The 22375-nt window shown below is 38.3% G+C and overlaps 1 protein-coding gene across 1 annotated transcript in view; it reads right to left on the bottom strand.

Moving 5' to 3' along the window:
- Nucleotides 1-311: 311 nt before the first annotated feature.
- LOC131144175 (glyoxysomal processing protease, glyoxysomal) overlaps nucleotides 312-22375 on the bottom strand; it is an 87517-nt gene continuing 65453 nt past the window's right edge. The window contains exons 10-15 of the mRNA XM_058092625.1: nucleotides 10970-11055; nucleotides 10792-10886; nucleotides 9958-10702; nucleotides 9268-9466; nucleotides 6309-6400; nucleotides 312-1183 (exon numbers count right to left, since the gene is read on the bottom strand). Of these exons, the coding sequence (XP_057948608.1) occupies nucleotides 918-1183; nucleotides 6309-6400; nucleotides 9268-9466; nucleotides 9958-10702; nucleotides 10792-10886; nucleotides 10970-11055 (1483 nt within the window). The 3' untranslated portion in view covers nucleotides 312-917. The remainder of the gene's footprint in view (nucleotides 1184-6308; nucleotides 6401-9267; nucleotides 9467-9957; nucleotides 10703-10791; nucleotides 10887-10969; nucleotides 11056-22375) is intronic.

Here is a 22375-nt window from a genome sequence, read left to right as displayed (position 1 = left end):
TGTAATTCAAAATTTGTTTGAGATAGCTGCTACTCTTTTTTTTTTTTTTTCAATTACATAGAAACTCCAATCACCAATAAGTCCTTCGGACCCCGTGGTGCAACACCAAACCTACGGATTAGCATCCTCCACCCCCAAGTCTCGCTAATTAGGAAAAAGTCTGGATGCGGACACGACTTCCGTATATCAGTTAGACGTTCGGCCAACCCGACCTTCGGGACACAACTCCATTACTATCCACAGTTCTCGCTGACTCACAGAGAACTCTCACTAGTCATTGGTTTGACTTTAACTAGACTAACATATACGATTTTTAATTAACACCTTTATAATGTTTACCTGTAATGGTGTAAATATTATTTTTATAAAAATATTATTACAAAGAATTATCACGTGCACGTAGACGTTATATAATGCTAACATTACCAGATTTAACTATGGATTCAACTCACTAGTCCGAGATCATATCAACCGCTTCACTAGGTTGGTCACCGTCTGGTTTATAAAACCATGAACGACGACTCTGTAATTCATAATAGGCTAAACCCAAACCACTAGACCACTCTTTCTCATTTTTTCCAGTACTGTCTTTGGGCATCACAATCTTCCTCATTCATAAACAATGCCTCATTAAGGTTAATAGAGAAAAATAAAGTTTGATTTCCCAACAATTTCACTTGTACATCATTTTTTTTTTTTGGCGCCTTGAAGACATTGCAATTTCCAAGAGAATTGAATCCGCCATCAACTGTGCTGTTTTCAACATTTTGCAGCGAGTCTTTATTAGGTGCCAGGTGAAATCTAATACAAGATGAGGCCTCAGCCCTGGATCTCAATTATTCTGGTGTTGCTGGAACTTCATCCCAACCATATGACAATGCTCGTCCCTTGTTTCATTCCCAAGGAATTGATGGATGTCATAACTTACTAGAAATACCATCAGAGGAAAACCTTTCCACCTTGCCAACTTGAGTTGCCTTCTTGAAAATCTCATTCTTCTCAGCCACAAATTTAGCAAAACGAGAACCCTTTCCCTGTTTATTGCCATCTTCCAATAGTGAATGAGGTATGTTAGGCAAAGAAGGGTCTGGCTTTTGGGATAACGAAGGCATCAATGCCCAAACAGAAGAAAGGTGTTCATTTGGTTTGTCGAGATCATGTAAAAGTGACAAATCTTGCATGTCTGTAAAGGAAAAGGAATTGTCAAATATCAGTAGCTGCCTTCAGAAATTAAATGAATCTACCGTACAACACATACCTATTGGAATAAGGATTTAACAACTCAATATCATTCTCTTAAAATCTGGACTCCTGACCAATCCAGTGAAGTCACAAGTTGGTCAGACTGGTTGAACCAGTGAATCAAACCAGTGATTGATGATCTCAGAGAGAGAGAGCAAACATCTATTAATAAATTATAGCAAAAAAAAAAAATTAATAGCAACAATAAGACTTTCTTATGCTTTTTTTTTAATTACTTTTCCAACTTCTTGAGATATTATTATTATTATTATTATTCTTCTTGTTGTTGTTATTATCATGAGTCAAACAAATATTGAATGATAGCTGTTGATGGTTGTGCTAGTCATTTAGCATCGTTAGCGCGTTAGTGTTATGTTAACAAGTGAGAGCTAGTAAGGGTATTTTGGTCATTGGCATGTACTTTGATAAATATTATAAATAGACGGAGAGACCTATCATTGTGATTAGGTCTTCCATTTTACCCAATTATTCAACATGGTATCAAAGCATCATTCTGAGACCTAAATCCTAATTGTCACAGCTACCGTCAAAACTGAAGCCTAGAACCCTATATTCGCTGCATGTCTACCATCATAGAAGAATTTTCAGCAACACTATATAGCCCTAAAAAGCAGTCAGCAGTTGCTGGAAGCCAGATTAGGCACCAGAAAATTCCTGAGAACAATGCCAATTTAGGAACACAAAATCCACTATAGAATTTGCAAAAACAACACCATAGTCACCCATAGACACTGCTGATTTTACCCCCACTGAAATCCTATTTCCAGATACTCCCCCCATGCGCCCTCACGCGCTGATCAAAGGCTGCCAAGGCTGAGCCCATGCGCTGGCATGTGAAGCCAATTTCAGGCATGTTTCTAACCTGAATACTTCCAGCTTTGCTCAGATCCCTCTATAAACATATTATTGAAGTTTTTTGTGATGGTTTTTTATCCAAAGATCACATCCTTTTTAGTTGCTCATATACAGAATCCGAGGAATGGTTTTTTGATGCTTCTCGAAGTGGTTTGTCAATGTTTGTTGAGTTTATTGGGCCTGACACAATGGTATTTGATGTGTTTTTAATTTGTACGTTGTGGGCTTGTGGTTTGCATTGGTTGTCGAAGGTTGTGTATGATGGGATCAAGTTGGAGAACTTAAAAAACATGTTGTTTGCTGTGTATTTCTGATCTGCTGCTCCATTGAGGTTATATGTGCGTTGGATGGACTTTCCCAATCCCAAAAGTGTGTCTCCCTCGTCAGTTACTTGTTTGAGTGAACAACATACTTTAGCTGTTTCACAGGAGTACTATTCAAGGTTCCTGCAATATCAGGCATCCCAACAAGCATCTCATCACAATGCATCTTTTGCTCAGAAAAGTAACCATATTGTCTGTATGTCATCCAGTATCTCTCCCACTAGTTCTAGGGTTATCAACTCTGCTGCTACTGACCACATGATAGGTGTCACCAACTTCTTTTCTACTCTACAGTATTCTACCAATCACCTCAAGTTACCCTTGATGATGGGTCCACTACTACTGCTAAGGGAATAGGAACTGTCCTACTCCCTCAATCTCTCTTCCTTCTATTCTCTACATTCCTAAATTCCCCTTTAGACTCATGTCTATTAGTAAAATTACAAAGTCACTAGACTGCTCTGTAACCTTCTTTCCTGATCTTGTTCTTATTCAGGATCTGAAGACGACAACGATGATTGGCATAGGACGTGAGTTTGGAGGACTTCAAAAATTTGAGTTGCTCTCTTCTCCTATAGTTAGTAGTGCCGCTGCCACACCACATCAAATCCATAGTCGTGTTGGTCATCCACACTGGACAAGTTAAAAAATCTATTTCATACTTTGAGTTCCATGTCTAACCTTGCCTGTAAGTCTTGTCAATTAGAAAAGCCCTTTAGTCCATTCCAATGTTTTGGGTCTTAGTCATGTGACGTCAAAGTTGGGGTTTTGATACTTTGTTACATTTGTTGATGACTATTCTAGAATGACTTGGTCGTATTTAATGAAAGATCGTTTTGAGTTGTTTAATATCTTTTGCGCCTTTGGTTGTCAAATAAGGACTCAGTTTGATATGCCAATCAGAATACTTCGTAGTGATAATGCTAAGGGGAGTACTTTAGTTATCAACTCACTACATATATGAATAACTCTAGCATGATTCATCAGTTATCTTGTGCCCACACTCCACAAGAAGATGGAGTTGCGTAGTGGAAAAATTGGCATATTCTTGAAGTCATTATCAATCGCATCAAATGAATGTCCCTAAAGTTTTTAGGAGTGATTTTGTGCTCACTGCTTGCTCTCTCATCAATTAAATGCCATATTCTATCCTTGGTGGTAAAATCTCATATTCAATTTCCTTCCTTAAGGCTCCTTTGTTCTCCCTTCCTCCTCGTATATTTGGTTGTCCTTCATTCATCAGTTAATCCAAGAAGGGATAAATTGGATACTCATACTATCAAATGTATTTTTCTGGGTTATTCCTATACTCTTAAAGGATATTGATGTTATGGGCCTACTTTACATCAATTCTTTGTCTCTTTTGATGTCACCTTTATTGAGTCTACACCATACCATTCTGATTCCTTGTGTTTTGTTAAGCTTGATGAGTCCCTTCCTCAGCCTAGCCTTCTCAATCTTAAATTATTACCTTCATCCAATCTTCTTGCATCTTCATCCAGTTTAAATCATTCTCATTGCCTGGATTGTCCCAATTTGCAGGTGTACACATGGCGGCTCAAGGAAGGAGAGCTTCCTCCAGTTCTCTCGTCAGATGATCCTATTCCCCAAGTGGTTGATCCTCCTATTGCTGTTTGAAAAGGTAAACTCACTTGTACCCAAAATCCAATCTTTAATTTTTTTTTTTATTATGATTCCTTGTCATCCTTATACTACTGTTTGTTAGTACATTGTCTTTTGTTGTTTTTCCAGGGTCTATTTTTGAAACGCTGTCCCATTCTAGGTGGAGGATTGCAATGATAGAAGAATGCATGCTCTATAGGATAATGACACTTGGAAATTGGTACGTCTTCCTCCTAATAGGTTTGTGGTTGGTTGTTGTTGGGGGTACACTGTGAAAGTCAATCCAAATGGTTCCATGGCTTGATTGAAGGCCTGCTTTGTTGATAAGGGATATACTCAGGTGTATGCCTTCGACTATTCAGACACATTCTCCCTTAAGGCCAAACTTGCCTAAGTACGTTTATTCATCACCTAACCACACCAATCACTGGCCTCTACACCAATTAGATGTGAACAATGATTTCCTACATGGTGATCTTTAGGACGAGGTCTATATGCAAAAACCACCTAGGTTTGTTGCTCAGGGAAAGTTAGGCTTAGTGTGCTGGCCTTCAATGATGTGCAATAGATCATTTTGTATTTTATCGTCATACTCCATCTTGAATGATTTTGTTTATTGTGTATGTGGATGATATTACTAACACTGGTGATGATGGTCAAGGCATCTAGAGCCTAAAGCATTTGTTGCAATTTAAGTTTTAGACAAAGGATTAGGGATCATTGAAGTACTTCTTGGGTATATAAGTATCGAGATCTCATACTAGAACCATCTAGTCACAAAGGAGGTATGTTCTTGATCTTTTAGATGAGATTGGACTAATGGGATCCAAACCCGCTGATACACCTATGGATCCTAACAGTAATCTAGTGCAAGATATGGGTGATTTGTTGCCCAACCCAAGACGACATAGGAGACTTGTTGGAAAGATGAATTGTCTCCTGATCACTTGGCTGGATATATCTTTCGCAACAAGTGTTGTGAGTCAGTTCCTTGATCTCCATGGAGTCATTGAAATTAGTAATTCACATCTTGAGATATCTCAAATGTGCACCTAGCAGAGGTCTCTTATATCAAGATTGAGGTCATTCTCATATTCAGATATATACTGATCCAGATTGGCTCAAGTCACCTTTTGACAAAGGATCCACAACTGGGTATTGTGTCTTTGTTTGTAAAAATTTGGTTTCTTGGATGAGTAAGAAACAAACTGTGGTGGCTAGGTCAAGTGCATAGTCAAACTATAGAGTCATGGCTCATAGTACATGTAAACTTACTTGGCTAAAGAACATGTTTGGATAATTGGGTTTTCCACATTCTCAATTAATGGAGATGATGCGTGACAATCAAGCTGTCATTCATATTGCCTCCAACCCAATCTTCCATGAGCAGACAAAACAAATTGAAGTTTGATTGCACTTTGTTCATGAGAAACTTGTGTAGAAGCTCATTACCACCACTCATGTGAAGTCTAATTTTGAGCATGTTGACTAAAGCCTTGGGGATGCTCGTGTTAAATTCATTTTTAACAAGCTAGAAGCATATGATATATATGCTCCAACTTGAGGGGGAGTGTTGATGGCTATCTTAGTCATTTAGCATTGTTAGTGTGTTAGTGTTTTATTAACAAGTGAAAGTTAGTAAGGCTAATATGGTCATTAACGTGTACTTTGACAAATATTATAAATAGAAAGAGAGACCTACCACTGTTATTAGGTCTTCCATTTTTACCCAATTATTCAACAATAGCCAAACAATTAAGACAATATATGTGCAGTAGTACATGTATATATATTATTTGCGGTTTTATATCATGAAAAATATGGCAGCCATCCTTGTAAGAGACTTTCTCCTCCTTTCACAAGGTCCCAAGTTTGAATCCCTCTAGCTGCATCATTGAAAATATTTTAGTAAACAGCTAAACAGCTTGGGTCAACCCAGCCAGTCCACAGTGAGTCATGTCAAGTTTCTGGTTTGATGCACTTCCGTGTTTGATATATGATCTAAACCAATGCCTTGATCAGTTCCGGTCCAACCAGGTCAGACTTCTAGTCCAGATCATAAAACCATGCTCAATATGCTCATTTCGAGCAAGACTAATTTTTTGAATTTTATTGAAATGATAATTTCATTCCTTTTTTTTTTTTCCTTAAACCACTGTTGATGCCAACTTCATTCCTTTATATTTGAAAAAAATATACAAAGCACTTCATAATAGTTTCGGAACTCTGTGATAGCTAACTGACCTTTTGAGAACTTGAAAATAGGCTCCAGAGCTGCACATGGAATGCTGAAGTTAAGATGTGGTATGACCATACCTCCACCATGCCTAGCATTGCTGTATCAAGAATATTACTCAACCGGGGGAAAAAAAAAAGCACAAACCAATTTTAATTGAAAACAAATTGTCAAACTCACAAAGCCACAATATAGGTACATCCAAAAAAATTATAACAATGAAATTGATATGGGTATGTTCAATATAATTATATGTATAATAGCACTAGATGGGATACAAGCAGCTTTGTACCAAATTTGGGAGTCCGCAGCACCCACTTTACATAGAGCTAATGCAGAAAATCATAGCATATGGCGTACTCCTCTCGAGCAGTTGACATAGGTATCTTCAATAAAATTGAGACTATAATAGCACTGCATGGTGTACAAGAAGCTTCGCACTGAATCTGAGTCATGCATTAACTTTGCATGGAGATGATGATGGAGAAATTCATAGCATATGGCATGGGAACAGTGCCCCTCAACTTATAGCTGATGACCTCAAGGGATTGACTTCAATTATAAGGGAACTTATGTGTAGTCGGGCCAACAATACCCAGCGACAACTCACTAATCAGCTACACCAGGCCAACCCAATAGGTTGGGTTAATAACCCAGGCACTCATTCTCATTAATCATAGGGCTCATAGTGAGTGGATTAACATGCATTACCCTATCTCAGTTTACAAAGATGAATCTCTTAGGTGATCTGCACATAATAACAAATGATGCTGCACTACAGTCCAAACAGAGGTTGTTCCTATGGTCCAACATGAGGGCTCCATAGGGATGATGAGTCAAAAGTCGGGAGATGGATGTAATGCATTTGTAGCAGAGGATTAAGTTTCATCAAGGACTGTAACGTGGTTGCAGATGTCATTTCATGGGAAAAGTTGAGAAACCACAAGTACCCTGCTCTTTCTGGTGAATTTGAGTGACCTAGAACCAGTGTGGAGCAAGGTGATTTCTGAAAATATTTGAGATAGCACTATGTGATGAGTTGAATCTATGTTAATATTATAGTATAGATGGACATGTTTCATCTGCAATCCAAAGAACGCCCTTTGTGACATGAGAATCTTTCATTTGCATAATAAAAGAGTATGCCATTCAATTCATAAAGAACAATCCTAAGATTGCAAGAAATAAAATTGCAAGGAAATGAGCCACAACAAAAGATGCATTTTGACTTAATTCAAAACCTTCAAAAGTTTTTCCTTTGCTGATATATTCTATTGGAGCTTTTTAAGTGAATGTGCACTGGAGAGGGAAAACACATTACTCAGATGCATGCAATTTGATGAAAACATATTACAATAGCAAATGGGTTATTTGGACAACAGGTGGAAGCATTTGGCTTTTGGGTGAGAGGAGGGATTTGGGCTTTTGTTAAAATAAATGAATTCATAGCCAAGGATGAAACTGAGAGGGAGAACAAGGTAAGAGATAATTTATTGAAATCCTGAAATAACTCAACCTAAGAAGCAAACAAATTGTTATCGACGTCGGAAAATTCTTAAATTTGGTTTTCGACTAAATTTTGATGCTAAATTTCTATGGAAATTTCAATGTCGGTGCCAAAGGAGTAAAGCATGGAGTTCTTTTATGAAACTTTAGAAACTTTATAGCCATAATAATATAAGATTTATAACTATAATATTATAAATAAATGTTGACGTCAATTTCGATTTCAACTTTTAAAAAATGACAAATAAGGATTAAAGCATGGAATCTCTTATGAAATTTCATAAACTATTATAGACATAATAATGTAAGATTTATAACAATAATATTATAAATAAAATACATTAAGGACAGGTATGTGATGTATAAGACCCCAATAATTGTAATATAATAATCAAAATTAAGCATATTGAACACAAATGGTTGAATAAAATGTCGTGGCTAATATCTAAGTCAATTTTTCATATAAATTCAAATGTCTAAAAGCTATAATTCATAACCTTCTTGTAATGATCTTTAGTTCAACTAAATAAATCAGAAGAAAGAAAGAAAAATCACGAGAGAGATTTCAATTGGGTTTTGAACATCAAATTTTAATTTCCAGGAAATTGCACTCTATTGTTAAATTTTCAACAAATTGCACTAAAATTTCAACATTTCGAAAAATTAGGATTGATCTGTGGAAATTTTGATGGAAATTTGTTAAATAAAAATTGACTAGCATTTCAATTTCAAGGGTGGTGGAAAGAGGTAATTTCAATAATTTCATGGAAATTTAAGACCACGGAGATGGGGAAAAAGCTTCTTATCTGTTCTTGCATTACTCCCTTTCATGGGAGAATGGAGAAAATTTTTGGTGTTTTGGGGAAGCATTGGGTTTGTCCTTCATTGGAGAGTATGTTTTCTTTATTTTAGTTGTTTTTATAAAGGAAAGGAGGGAAAGGTTTTGCCAAGAAATGCTAGGTTTGCAGTGATTTGGTGCATTGCAGCATTTAATTGAAGCTCAATGCTAGAATATTCAAAGGTTCTGCTATTAGTAATTTTCTTTTGGGGCTCTGTTCTTGGATGCACTTGGGGATCACCTAGTTTTTTTAGAGGAATATCTTTGACCCATCGCTGCCCTTATTAGTTGCCCTGGCCTTCTTTTGTTCTCTTCAATATGTCTGTTTTTTTTTTTTTTTTGCATCTTCTCTCTCTTCTTTCTTAATGTAGTCTTTGCTTTTGTAAAAAATATAAAATCAAATTAAAGGGCCAAACTTCAAATAAAAAGGAGATAAATGGGTTGTACACTCTTCATTTACGTTGCAACATCCTGATATGGGGAAATGAGGACAGTGCAAATTGAGTGACAGACTTGATAGCTTCCCCATAAAAAAACCATCGAAAATAGCAGTTTTCAATGCAGAAAAACTGAGTACACAACCAGTTAGTATATTTAATCATGCAAAGATTTAATTATTGTACCTTGTAACAAGTCCAATCATATGACTATCTGAATTGACAACAGCACCACCACTGCCACCTGGATGCACGGCGGCTGTTGTTTCAACCATTACTGGTATGTCTCCAAATGTATGCTTCTGACAATCAGATTTGTAAGAAAGAGGCATCTTGGCTTTAACTACTTTTGCCACCACACCAGGGCAAATAGATGGGAAGATGTCTGTTGCCAAATTCAAGGGAAAATAGGGAAAAAAAATAAGAGACTGATTTGATATTATTATAACCTGTAAGAGCGAAGAAACAAATTATATAAAAAAAAAATGATAAGGCTGGATTTGAACATCCCAAGGGAATATCAATCCATTTTTTCCACAGCATTATCTACAGTGGTGTTGTTTGGGTATTTATATGTGCACACTGTTGCAGGTGTTTGATACATCTATGGAGTGCAAAAAAAAAAAAGGGCAGCCCGGTGCACAAAGCTCCCGCATATGCAGGGCCCAGGGAAGGGGCAGACCACAATGGGTCTACAGTACGCAGCCTTACCTTGCACTTTTGCAAGAGGCTGTTTCTATGGAGTGCAAATTTCAGAAAATCTAGAACATAGGATTTTGAAATTTGAAATTCATGGAACCTAGGGAACAACAAAGCATAAAAGCATATATATGGCAGAACATAACTTGACAAAGAGAAAAAGGGCAGTGCACTTACCACTCTGTGGGCCAAATAGTCCATGTCCAATAACATATGCCTTTAATCCCGGGGATGGGTATGCAAAGTCCATTATGATAGGGCAAAGCTGATCGGGAACAAAATCAAGCTGCAGTAAGGCTATGTCTAAAGGTCCTTTAGAAATATACACAACACTAGCATCACACCAGATCCAAGGGTCAACATGATCCAAGCGAACACGTATTCTTCGAAGGCCACTGTAAGTGGAACGAAAATTATATTTCCCACTTTTATCATCCACAGAAGATACAATCTTCTGAGACTCTGGCAGCAAACCCCAACTCATCTGCTGGTTACCAACTCCCTCCTCCATTGGTGAGACAGATTCCTTGGGTTGGAGGAACAACATCTGCGAATCATTTCCATTTTTTCCGTAATTTACAGTACTCCTCCCGAATCTCCATGGCTCCAACAAGTGGGCATTTGTAAGAATCAGGCCTTTGTTATTCAGCAGAACGCCAGATGCCCATATCCCACCATCTACAGTAACAAGACAAATAGAAGTCATAGCCTTCTCAATCAGCGACAGTGAAAGGCAGCCAGAAACAGGATGACTGAGGTTATTATTGGAAGTTCCATCTGAGCCACAGCTGTTAGATAAACATGTCATTCCTACAGCATTTACATTTCCACTTCCAGTATTGATTCTTTTTCCTGCATTTTGACACTCCTTCTTGAGCAAGTCAGTGCTAGCAATGGCAATGGCTTCCCATGGAATCACAAGCTGTCATCCAGAGCTAGAATTTTGTATGATGCATTAACTAGGGAAAATTTTAAATTATACAAGGAGAGAGCTGAATGTTCACAAGTTACCTGAACTTCTGCACCACTAGATTTTTGTCTTAATGGTCTGGTAAGGATACCAATAACATGTGCATGGTCACCCAAAACTGGACCACCTTCCATTCCTGAAAGATTAGGTATTAAAGTAAAACCAGAACCCAATAACATTGAATGAAGCAACAATATTCCAACAGAGAAATGCTCACACCAGGGAGACACCGAATATCAGCCATCAACAATGATCTGCTGGAAGAACTAGAAGGATGGTAGTTGGAAATGGATCCCACAGAAATACTGGTTCAAGCAACAAAATTGAGAATGATAGAACTCCAAAGCCCCATGGTAGTTATTAGTCGAAATTGACAGGAAACAAAACTTTAGAGGAAGTTAAGAGAGAGATAGAGATTGTCAAACATAGGCCCAGAAGATTGACAAATACAAAAGACAATCAGTTTCTACCTTCTACAAGGATCAGTCTGTTAACTTTTCATCACCATGCCGAAAGATCCTAAAACTCAAATCTTACTCTTCCGAAAAAAAAAAAAAAAAAAATATAAAATCATTGTTCCTATCAATCAAGCAAAAAATATGACGTTCATACCTATCCTAATGACATGCTCCATTATTTTTCTGCTCCACTAACCAAAAGTTTTGAGAGGGGTTAAAAAAAAAAAAAAAAACCAATCCTTGAAATTCTAAAAATAAAATGGAAGGCAACCCACAAATACAATCACATCCAATCAAACACAACAAATTCCTAATGAACAATTACGAAAAAATGAAAAGAAACCATAATTATGCATGTCGCAATGTCCCAAAGGGCCGACCCTAGGAAACGAGCGGGATCGAATCTCCAAATCACCTTGACTAAGTGGTGAACTTGATATTATATGATATAAAGTTTGGTATAATATATTGGACTAAAAAATGGGTTACATAAAAATAAAAAAAAAACAGAGTCGCCACTAACCTATTTATTCTAGGTGCGGTTAGAACACCTATTTAATATACCATTAGTTTATTGGTCACTAAACTACATCTAGGTCCAAGAAAACCAGCAGTTAATGGTCTATGTCACTAGGTTTGGATTCGGAAGTACGGTTATGCAAAGGAAAGGTATTAGCACCCCTTCACACCTGTCCAGCGAATGGTACCTGATTAGCCTAGAATTACTTTCAAAATTGACCGATCAAGACTTTAATTCTTCAATTTATTCAATTATCTTACCTTTAAATATTGGATAGCCATGCAAAAGACAGAGACCATCCTCACCTCAGGACTCCTAAAAGTATGCTAAGAACACAACTCTTGGCTATCCTTTTGAGGATTATTTATTTAAAATTTTTCTTATGATTTTTTTTTAAAGGTGCTCATTGGCTGACCTTTAGCTGCCAAGAGTCAAGCATAAAACAAAACCTCCTACCTGCAAACCTCAAAGGCATGCAAAGACATAGCCTTCAAGACTGAAGGAAAATTCTTAAGGTTTTCATTTATTCAAAAGCACAAGAAGATAGGCAAAGAAACGACATATAAACAAAAAAAAGCATATTCCAACATAAAAATAAAATTACAATTTATGCAAAAACTACATGCAAGGTGTGCATCATAACTCAAAGTTTCTAATAAAACCACTATTGCAAGAATTCGAAGTGATTTTGTTAATATCTCCACCCCTCAGGAGATAATCAAGGATTAGAGAACCCTAATTTTTTTTTTAATATTCCTTATAGGGTTGATGCACACGCACACAAGCATGCAGGTACACACACACATAGAATAAGGGACAAAACATTCATTCATGTGACAAACAAGGCACACAATAAGCAAAACAACTAAGGGAAACTACTGAAAAGTGATCAAAACTGAGCAAAAATGGTCCCAAATTTTTTCTAAATTTTTTCTCTATTTTTAGATTTTTTTGTTGTTGCAATTTTCAAGATTTTTAAAGATTTTTCTCAATTTTTCTTTATTTTTGTGATTTTAAAAAAATTTATCTTTAAGGTTCTCTAAGTCGAAAATGGCTGACAGAATTTTTATTTATTTTTCCATATTTGTTTCTGATTTTTTTTTTTTATTTTCCCCAATTTTTTGAACTAAAAATGAATTTAAAAATGTATTATTAATAATAATAAAAAAAAACAGGTGGTTTAGTGAAGCTGAATCGGCTCAAACCGGTTTGACAAGGTCAACAAGTTAGCCCCGAGTTGACCCGGTTCAAACTGAGTGGACCCAATTCAAGGGGAGAGTAGTGGGAACATGTACGGGAAAACCACGTGTCAACCACTTGGCAGCAAACAAGTAACTCTAATTTTCCTTTCTTATTTTTATTTTTTTTTCCGAAAAATTAAGGGGTGACATGTGTCAAGGTGATGTCATCACCTGTCACGTGGCGGTAGGTCATTGCCTCAGATGGGAGGACATGAATCACTGACGTGGCAGAGATCCAACCGTCCAGAGAAAACACAAAAGGGATGCCTAGGATCGCGCCACATCACCCAGATGACATCACCCAAACGCATGGACATGGTTGTGCCACGTGTCACCACTTGAATGGTGACACGTGGCCTACTATGGAAATTATTTTTAAAAAAAAAACTTAAAATATATAAACATTTTTTTTTTTATTTTCTTTCCTTTCTTTCTCCCATATTTTCTCGATTCTTCCTCTCTTTGCTCTCTCTTTTACTCACTCTTTCTCTGTCTTTGCTCGCCGCCTCTCTCAACTCCCACAACCATCGTCAATCACCACCATGGCCGCCACCTTCATTGGCAGCCTGACAAGCTCCAGTAAGCCCATCTTTCCTTATTCTCTTTCTCTCTCTCCTTTCTCTCAATCTCAATCTTCTGCTCTCTCTCTCTCTCTCTCTCTCTCTCTCTCTATTACTTTTTTTCTCAATCTCGATCTCTCTCCTTTCTCTTTTGAATCTCTTTCCCTCTGATCTCAATTTCTCTCAACTCTATAGATCTCAGTCTTATCCCTCTGTCTCCTCATATCTCTCTCTCTCTCGATTCTCTCCCTAACCCCACTCTCTCTATGAGACTCTTTTGCAATTTTGAAGAAGGGTTAATGGCAGAGCCTAAAGCTCTTTGCCACATCTCTAAGCTCAGAGCTCACATAGGTAATCCCCACCCCTTTTTCCCTTTCTCTTTCTTTCTGTTTCTTTCCCCATTTTTTACTGATTTTCTTGGACTTTCTCACGATTTCCCACGAGCCAAACAGGAATGGGGTTCGAATTGGAATATGGTTAGGTTTAGGTTAACCTAGGTTAGGTTCGGGGTTTAGGGCTTGGTTAGGTTAAGGGCTCAAGTTAGGGTTTGGATTATGTTTGGGTTGGTTAAGGGGATTTGGGCTTGAGTGGGTCAAGTTTAGGGATGGCAAAATGGTTTGAAACTTGATGGGTTACTTGTGACCCGCCAGTTTAAATCGGGTTTGGGTTTAATAAAAGCTAATCCGTTTATAAACGGGTCGGGCCACCTGCCAAGTGGCTCGTTGTGCCACCCCCTATTTGAAAATATGTAATAGTCAAGTTCAATCAAGTAGCCTCTGAACCCTAAAACACTTCTGTGATCTGCATGAAACAATGACACACAATCAAGTAGCCTCTAAACCCTATAACAGTGACGCACAAGTGACAAGTCCAATCAAGCACGAATGATTCAAATCAACAACGCATGCCACACACAAATAGTTTGGATCAACTTGTCATCCTAGGAATTGAACTTGTAGAGATTAACCATGGCGATGATGGCGACGGGGAGAGGAGCGGAGGAGGCCTTCTTGAGGTAGTGAACGACGAGCTCTTCATCGGTGGGGTGGAACTGAAATCCCGGTAGGAGCTGCGGCTGTTGCAACCCCATCGACGAGTCTATGCTCTCTATTATTCGATTAACACCTCCACCGGTGTTGATTATGAATGAAAGGGTGTCTGTCTCTCTATGTCTCTCATGAAATTTGAGATTCGATGATGATCGGAGGTGGAGGGAGCGAGTGAAGGAAGAAGACGAAGAAGAAGATAACAAAGCACAACAGGTGCCGAAAATGTTAATTCATGATGTCATTCTTCGATTTGCCGCCGACCAGTTTCTCCATCGGCGAATTCCCCATTAACGCCACAAGCTTCACAAAATTATTGAACTTCTTCCTCCTCGATCTCTGTCTTCATCTCTCTGCCTCTCTCTGTATATACAAACATATAGGCATACTATGCTCTCTCTCCCCGGCAATGGCTTCCCTCACTGGCGAATTCTCCATCTCGTCTCTTCTCCGCCGGATTGGAATTTGGAACTAGCAGGGGCCCTAGAGTATGGAGATGGGTGGAAGATTTGTGACGAAAAGAATGAGAGTTTTCAGTGTGGATCTTCCTAAAATGGAATATATATATATATTTTTAAATATGTTATAGAATGTTTAAAAAATTTTAAAATAATTAAATTATAATTTTTAAACGGGTGACCCATTTATTAAACGGGCAGGTTAGGGTTTATATAGTAGTGACCCAAATTAAACGGGCCAACCCAAACCCGTTTAACTCTGACCCATTTACAACCCGCCCAAACCCATCCCGTGAACCCGTTTTGCCACCCCTAGTCAAGTTAGGATAGCTTGAGTGGGTCAGGTTGGGCAATGGGCTTGAGCTTGAGTGGGTTAGGCTGGTTTTGGGTTTAATTGGGCTAGGGTTTTGGGCTCGATTGGGTTAGGCTTAATTTAAGTTTATGTTGGGCTGAGGTTGGTTGGGCCGACACACGAAGTCTAACTCCCCTAGGCAAAATACCTAGGTGGTTGCTCCAAATAGACCTCCTCTTGAAGATCACCATGTAGGAAAGCATTCTTCAAATCTAACTGGTGTAGAGGCCAAAAATAGATGATGGCTAAGAAGATGAACAAATGTATTAAGGCAAATTTGGCTATAGGAAAAAATGTGTCTAAATAGTCCAAGCAATACAACTAGGTATATACCTTAGCAACAAGGCAGGCTTTCAATCGAGCCATGGAGCCATTTGGATTGATCTCCATGGTCTACGCCAAATGACAACCAACTATACAATTATCAAGAGGACAAGGTACCAATTCCAGAGTATCATTTTCGTATAGAGCATGCATCTCTTTTACCGCTTCATTCCTCCACCCAAAATAAGACAAGGCTTTAAAAATAGACTTGGGCATACTAACAAAACAGTAGTATAAGGATTACACGAAATCATAAGAAACAAAATTAGAGGTTGGATGTTGGGTACAGTGTGTTTACCTTTTCAAACAGCAATAGGAGGATCAACCACTTTGGGGAAGAGGATCATCTAATGACCAAACTGGAGCCGTAGAAGTGGAAGTTCGAGGAGGCTCCTCTCCCTTGAGTCGCTGTGTGTACATTTGCAAATTGGGACAATCCAAGTGATGAGAAAGACTCAAATTGGATGAAGATGTAGGAAGACTGAACGAAGGTAATGAGTTAGGATCGGGAAGGCTAGGCAAGGGAAGGGACTCATCAAGGTCAATAGAACTCAAGGAATTAGAATAATATGGTGCAGACTCAAAGAAGGTGACGTCAACAAAGACAAAAAATCGATGTAAAGTAGGGTTATAGCACCAATATCCTTTTTAAGTATAGGCATTATTGAGATTTTTATTAAAATGAATGACCTAACTTGAAGATAGGTCTCTCCCTATATTTATAATACAAATTAAATACATTCTAATGACAATATTATCCTTTACCCTTACTAACTCTCACTAATTAACATAGTAGCTCAATAATAATCATACTAAAAGACATAAATAACCTCTAACACTCCCCCTCAAGCTAGAGCATAAATGTCATATGCTCCTAGCTTGTTACAAATAAAATTTAACACGAGCACCCCCCCAATGCTTTGGTAAACAAATCAACAAAGTGCATGACATACTTCACCATAAGAAATAGTAATGAGCTTCTACACAAGTTTCTCCCGAAAAAAGTGGCAATCAACGTCAATGTGATCCGTTTACTCATGAAAGACCAGGTTGGAGGCAATATGAAGAGCAGCTTGATCATCACACATCAACTCAATAGGCCAAGAATGCGAAAAACACAATTCTTCCAACATGCTCCTTAACCAAACAAGTTCACAAGTAGTGTGAGTCATAGCTCTATATGCTGATTTAGCAGTTGAATTGGCCACCGCAATTTGTTTCTTACTCTTCTAAGAAACCAAATTACCACCAACCTAGATACAATACCTAGTGGTGGATCTCCGGTAGGAAGGCAACCCAACCCAGTCTGCATTTGTATATCCATGGATGTAAGTGTGACCTTGATCATGATATAAAAGACCTCTCCACGTTGCACATTTAAGATATCTCAAGATGTGAATTATTGCATCCCAATGGCTTGTCCTTGAAGAATCTAGAAATTGACTCACAATACTTGCTGCAACAGATACATCCGGCATAGTGACTATGAGAAAATTCAACTTTCCAAGAAGTCTCCAATATTGTCTAGGATTAGGTAGGAAATCACCCATATCCAACACCAACTTGCTGTTACGATCCATGGGTGTATCAACCGGTTTAGATCCCAACAATCCAGTTTCATCCAACAGATCAAGAACATATTTTCCCTATGACAAAACAGTTCCCACACGAGATCTAGATACTTTTGTACCCAAGAAGTATTTCAATGGTCCCAAATCTTTGGTTTGAAACTTAGAAAGTAGAAAAAGTTTAAGACTTTGAATACCTTTATCATCATCACTTGTAATAACAACATCATCCACGTAAACAACAAGAAGGATCCTACCCGATGAAGTATGATGATAAAACACGGAATGATCCACTGCACATCGTCAAAGACCAAAATCAAGTACTACAACACTGAAACGACCAAACCATGCTTCGAGAGACTATTTTAAACCATATAAAGCCTTCTTGAGCCGACACACTAAGCCTGACTCTCCCTAAGCAACAAACCCAGATGGTTGCTCCATATAAACCTCGTCCTCGAAGTCACCATAAAAGAAGGCATTCTTCACATCAAATTGATGTAGAGACCAATGACAAGTACTGGCCAAGGAGATAAAAAAAAGTACTAATGTAAGTTTGGCAATGGGAGAAAAAGTATCAGAATAATCCAAACCATACACCTAAGTATATCCCTTAGCAACAAAACGGGCCTTTAGACGAGCCACAAAACCATCAAGGTTGACTTTCACAATGTAAACCCAGCGACGACCAACCACAGAGACCAAGTCCCAAGTGCCATTGTTATGTAAAGCATTCATGTCCTCAACCATAGCATTCCTTCACCTAGAGTGGGCTAAAGCTTCTGAAACAAATTAAGGAAGGGTAGTAGATGATAGAGCAACAACAAAACAATAATAGGAGGGTGATAAGAAATCATAACAAACATAGTTGGAAATGGAATGTTGAGTATATGTGCCTTTACCTTTCTCAACAGCAATGGGAGGATCAACATCATGAGGAATATGATCATCAAATGAGGAAACCAAAGGTGTGGTAATAGAAGTTAGAGGGGACTCTATTCCTTGGAGTTGCCATTGTGAATACACCTGCAAATTAGGATAATCAAGATGATAAGAAGGACTTGAACTGCATGGAGACTCGGATGGTTGGTTTGGCAAGGACAGCAAAGTGGAATTTAGAAGATTAGGCAAAGGAAGAGATTCATTGAGCTCATAAGCACTTAGGGACTAGGTGCAGTAAGGTGTAGACTCAAAGAAGGTAACATCGGTAGAAACAAAGAAGCGATGCAGCAGAGGACTATAACAACGATATCCCTTTTGAGTATATGAGTAGCCCAGAAAGACACAATTTATTGCATGAGGATCCAACTTATCCACCCCATAGATTAGTTGATGAGCAAAGGACACACACCCAAATATATGAGGAGGAAGAGAGAATAAAGGTGAATTAGGAAAGAGAATGGAGTAGGCAATTTTACTGCTTAGAACAGAGGACGACATCATATTGATCAGATAGCAAGCAGTAAGTATAACATCACTCCAAAAAACTTTAGGTACATGCATTCAATAAAGTAAGGTGTGAGTGATTTCAAGGATTTGTCCATTTTTTCTCTCTGGAACCCATTTTGTTGAGGAGTGTGAACATAGGACGATTGATGGACAATACCAAAATGAGTCATATAAGTAGTGAATTGTACACTGAAATACTCTTAAGCATTATCCCTTTGAAGTACTCGAACTAGAAAACCAAATTGAGTCTTTATTTCATAACAAATGGCACAAAATACATGAAATAACTTAGAACAATCTTTTATTAAATATAACCAAGTCATTCTTGAATAATCATCCACAAAAATTATAAAGTATCGGAAACCCAACTTGGACACAACTCTACTAGGACCCCAAACATCAAAAGAACTAACATAAAAGGGCTTGCAGTCCGTTTATTGACTTGGGAAGCGAAAGGGACATGCTAGTGCTTTCCCAAATGACAAGACTCACAATCAAGACAAGACATAGAACTCAAACTAGGAACAAGACATTTTAACTTTTCCAATGAAGGATGACCAAGATGACAATAATTTTGGGAAGGTGTGGCAGCAATAGTGTAGGTGGTATAAGGAGATAGTGGCTTAAAATGATAGTCTACCAGCTTCATGCCTTCCGCCAATCATCTTACTCATCCTCAAATCCTAAATAATCACAGAATTAGGAAAGAATGTCACTGAATTCATGGATTTAGTAATCCTGCTAACGGACATAAGATTGAAAGGAAATTCGGGAATATACAAAACCGAAAGAAGAGAAATAGAAGAAGTGGGATTTACAGTCCCAATTCCCATGACTGTAGCAGTGGATCCAACAGCAAGAGTAACACAAGGTAAATTTGCAGGATATTGAAGAGTGGAGAAGAAGTTAGGTATACCTATAATATTGTTGACCTGGTAGGTCACACCCAATTTTGATCATGACAAATACTCTTAGTACTGATGGTTGTACTAAGGCTTGCATGCAGGTTCACCTTGTGCGCGCTTTCAGACTAAAAGACATATCATAATGGCGCGTGGTGTTCGTGCCAAAGAATGAAGAAGTATTGTGTTGTATTTGTAATTCTTATTCATTTTCTTCATTCTAGGATGTTATTTTATTATGGACTGTACACTCTTATGGCTTATAATAATTTGCATCATGCATGATAGGTAGGTATACTCACAAATGCTGTAGATTGACCTTAGGGACCGAATGACCTTCGGGCACCCTTCGACGCTAGGTTTTTGGGCATACTTGAAAAGACTTTAGGTTCCAAGACATATGTACTAATAAGTCCCCATATCACTCTTCATATCAAGGGAATCAAATTTGGCTAAAATGAACTTAATTGAAGAATGTTGAGAGGGTTCGAGTGACCGAACCTAGGCCGTGTGAAACAGCTCGGGCGACCGAACAAGTCAAAATATTGACTTTGTGTTTGGGCACCCGAACCTGATTTGAGCGTATCTTCCTCGGGCACCCAAACCTGTGTCAGAACACTTTTCAACTACTCGGGCAACCGAATGACCTCGTTCAAATTGGGCTCGGGCAACTGAATTGGTTAGTTCGGTTAACCAAACTTGGAACTGGGCACCCGAACCTCGGACAAAATGCTACTGACTTTTGTTCAGCCGACCAACCGTTTCTTCAGGCACCAGAATCATTTTAAAATGAATTTTTGACTGTGCTTATTGGGGTACCCGAACCTCAGGCCAGGCACTCGAACCTCGCGTGTTAAAATATTTTTTACTGATTTTTAAATGGGGTAAACTGAGTTAATTTTCTTAATGGCTTTTAAAAAAAATTTAATTATTCTCATTATGTCCCCAACAGTCAAAAAATCCTCCTTACCTATAAATAACTGTTTATTTGTCATAACTACCAAGGATTAGCAATTTAATCAAGGCCAAAATTCTCTCAACTTCAAAAATCTCTTTTTAGCCTATATTACTCCCAAACACTTGTACACTCCATATTTCTTGTTCTTTCAAGTGTTGTGAGTATTTCTAAACTAATTGTACTTAGTCTTACTAGCTAATACTCTCATTTGGTATATTGTTTGATTGATTTTATTTGAGAATATAGCCTTAAGTTCTTCCACCGATTTTACTTGATAATTCTTGTGTGGGAAGACTTAAAAGGTTGTGGTTCTTGCATCGTCATTGCAACACCCCTAAACCTACATTTTTGGTGTGCAAAAATCCTTTTCAAAAGCTAGTCTTTCAAACAACTCCTTTGTGCTTTGTATACTGAAATATCTTGTTGAGTTTGTTTGAATCAACTTGCTTAGCATATTTGAAACCCTGATCTGATCTTGTGTTATTCACGCATTGTGTTTCAAATCTTACTTTGATATACACTCTAGATCTGGACTGATAATCTATACTTGATTGAGTGTTTAGCACACATTAGAGCACTGAGCATATTTACATATCATTTGTACATGCAATATTGATTGAGTTGTACTGGTGCGCATATCTGCTTGTGTAGAAGCGTATTTCCGTGTACAAATTTTATATACATTGGTTGTATTCCAGGCGCGGGCCTAAAGAGGGAGACTAGCCCTGTTGAATAGTCCTAGACTGACTTAGACCCAGTTAGGAAAGTTAGGTGCACCATCCTAGTAAGGCGTTGGTTGAGGTCAGCCCCTTGAATTGACCTGATTGTAATCGGTGCCGTTCCACCCGTTAAGTGAGCAGTAGTGGAATCCTTGTGCTGGTGTGGCCAAGGCGGGGATGTAGGCAATTTGACCGAACCTCGATAACATATTGCGTGTATTGTTTACTTTTCCGCACTTTACTTTTATTGAACGTGTATGTTTATTTATTGATCGCATAGACTGACCCTAGGTTGTGTAATACTGTTGCTAAAACTAGTAAACCTAGGCGATAAATTTTAAACACCCAATTCACCCCCCCTCCCCCTTCTTGGGGTTGCACCAAAACTAACAAATATGATCAGTGACAATGGTGTTTATGACCTAAGGACTAGGACGAGAAGTACTAGATGACAGACATACTGTGGGATACCTATTTAGGGAAGAGATGCAATGGGAAGAGAAGCTTGTTGTGACGCTAGATACAACTTGAACTTTGGAATACTCTTCCTTTGACATGGATACAATACATTGCCCCCGACCTGGCCCCAAAAGTGAGGAGTCAAAGGTGGATGCATTGGCTGCCCTTAAAGGTGTGAAGTCAGTGATGGCTACATTAAAAACACATGAAGGTCTACCTTGGAGATCCCAACACTACTCAATAGTATGATTACTCCATCCACAATGAGTGCACTTGGAAGGAGTACCTCCACCTCGTCTGTCTTGAACACCACGACCACTCGAATCACCTCGCTAACTTTTACGGTTGTTTGGTAGAGAATTAGAATCACCCTGTGTAGCAAAGGTTGTCCTTTCAGTGCCAAATGCAAGAGCAAAAGAATGCATGCTAAAGGAAGCACAAAGGACAAGAGAATAACCACTGGAAAATGATGGCAACTTGACGCTACTAAGTATCTTGGACCATATTGCCTCGAACTTGGGTCTCAAGCCCACTAGAACCCGAAGGATTGTCATCTGCTCCCTCTGCTTCTGCATCTCATGAACGTTAGCAGCTATAAGTTGCATGATGTT

Source organism: Malania oleifera, chromosome 12, assembly GCF_029873635.1.
Source record: "Malania oleifera isolate guangnan ecotype guangnan chromosome 12, ASM2987363v1, whole genome shotgun sequence".
NCBI classification, from domain to species: Eukaryota; Viridiplantae; Streptophyta; class Magnoliopsida; order Santalales; family Ximeniaceae; genus Malania; species Malania oleifera.
The sequence above is the reverse complement of the archived record's forward strand: the minus strand, read 5'-3'. Positions and strand labels throughout refer to the sequence as shown.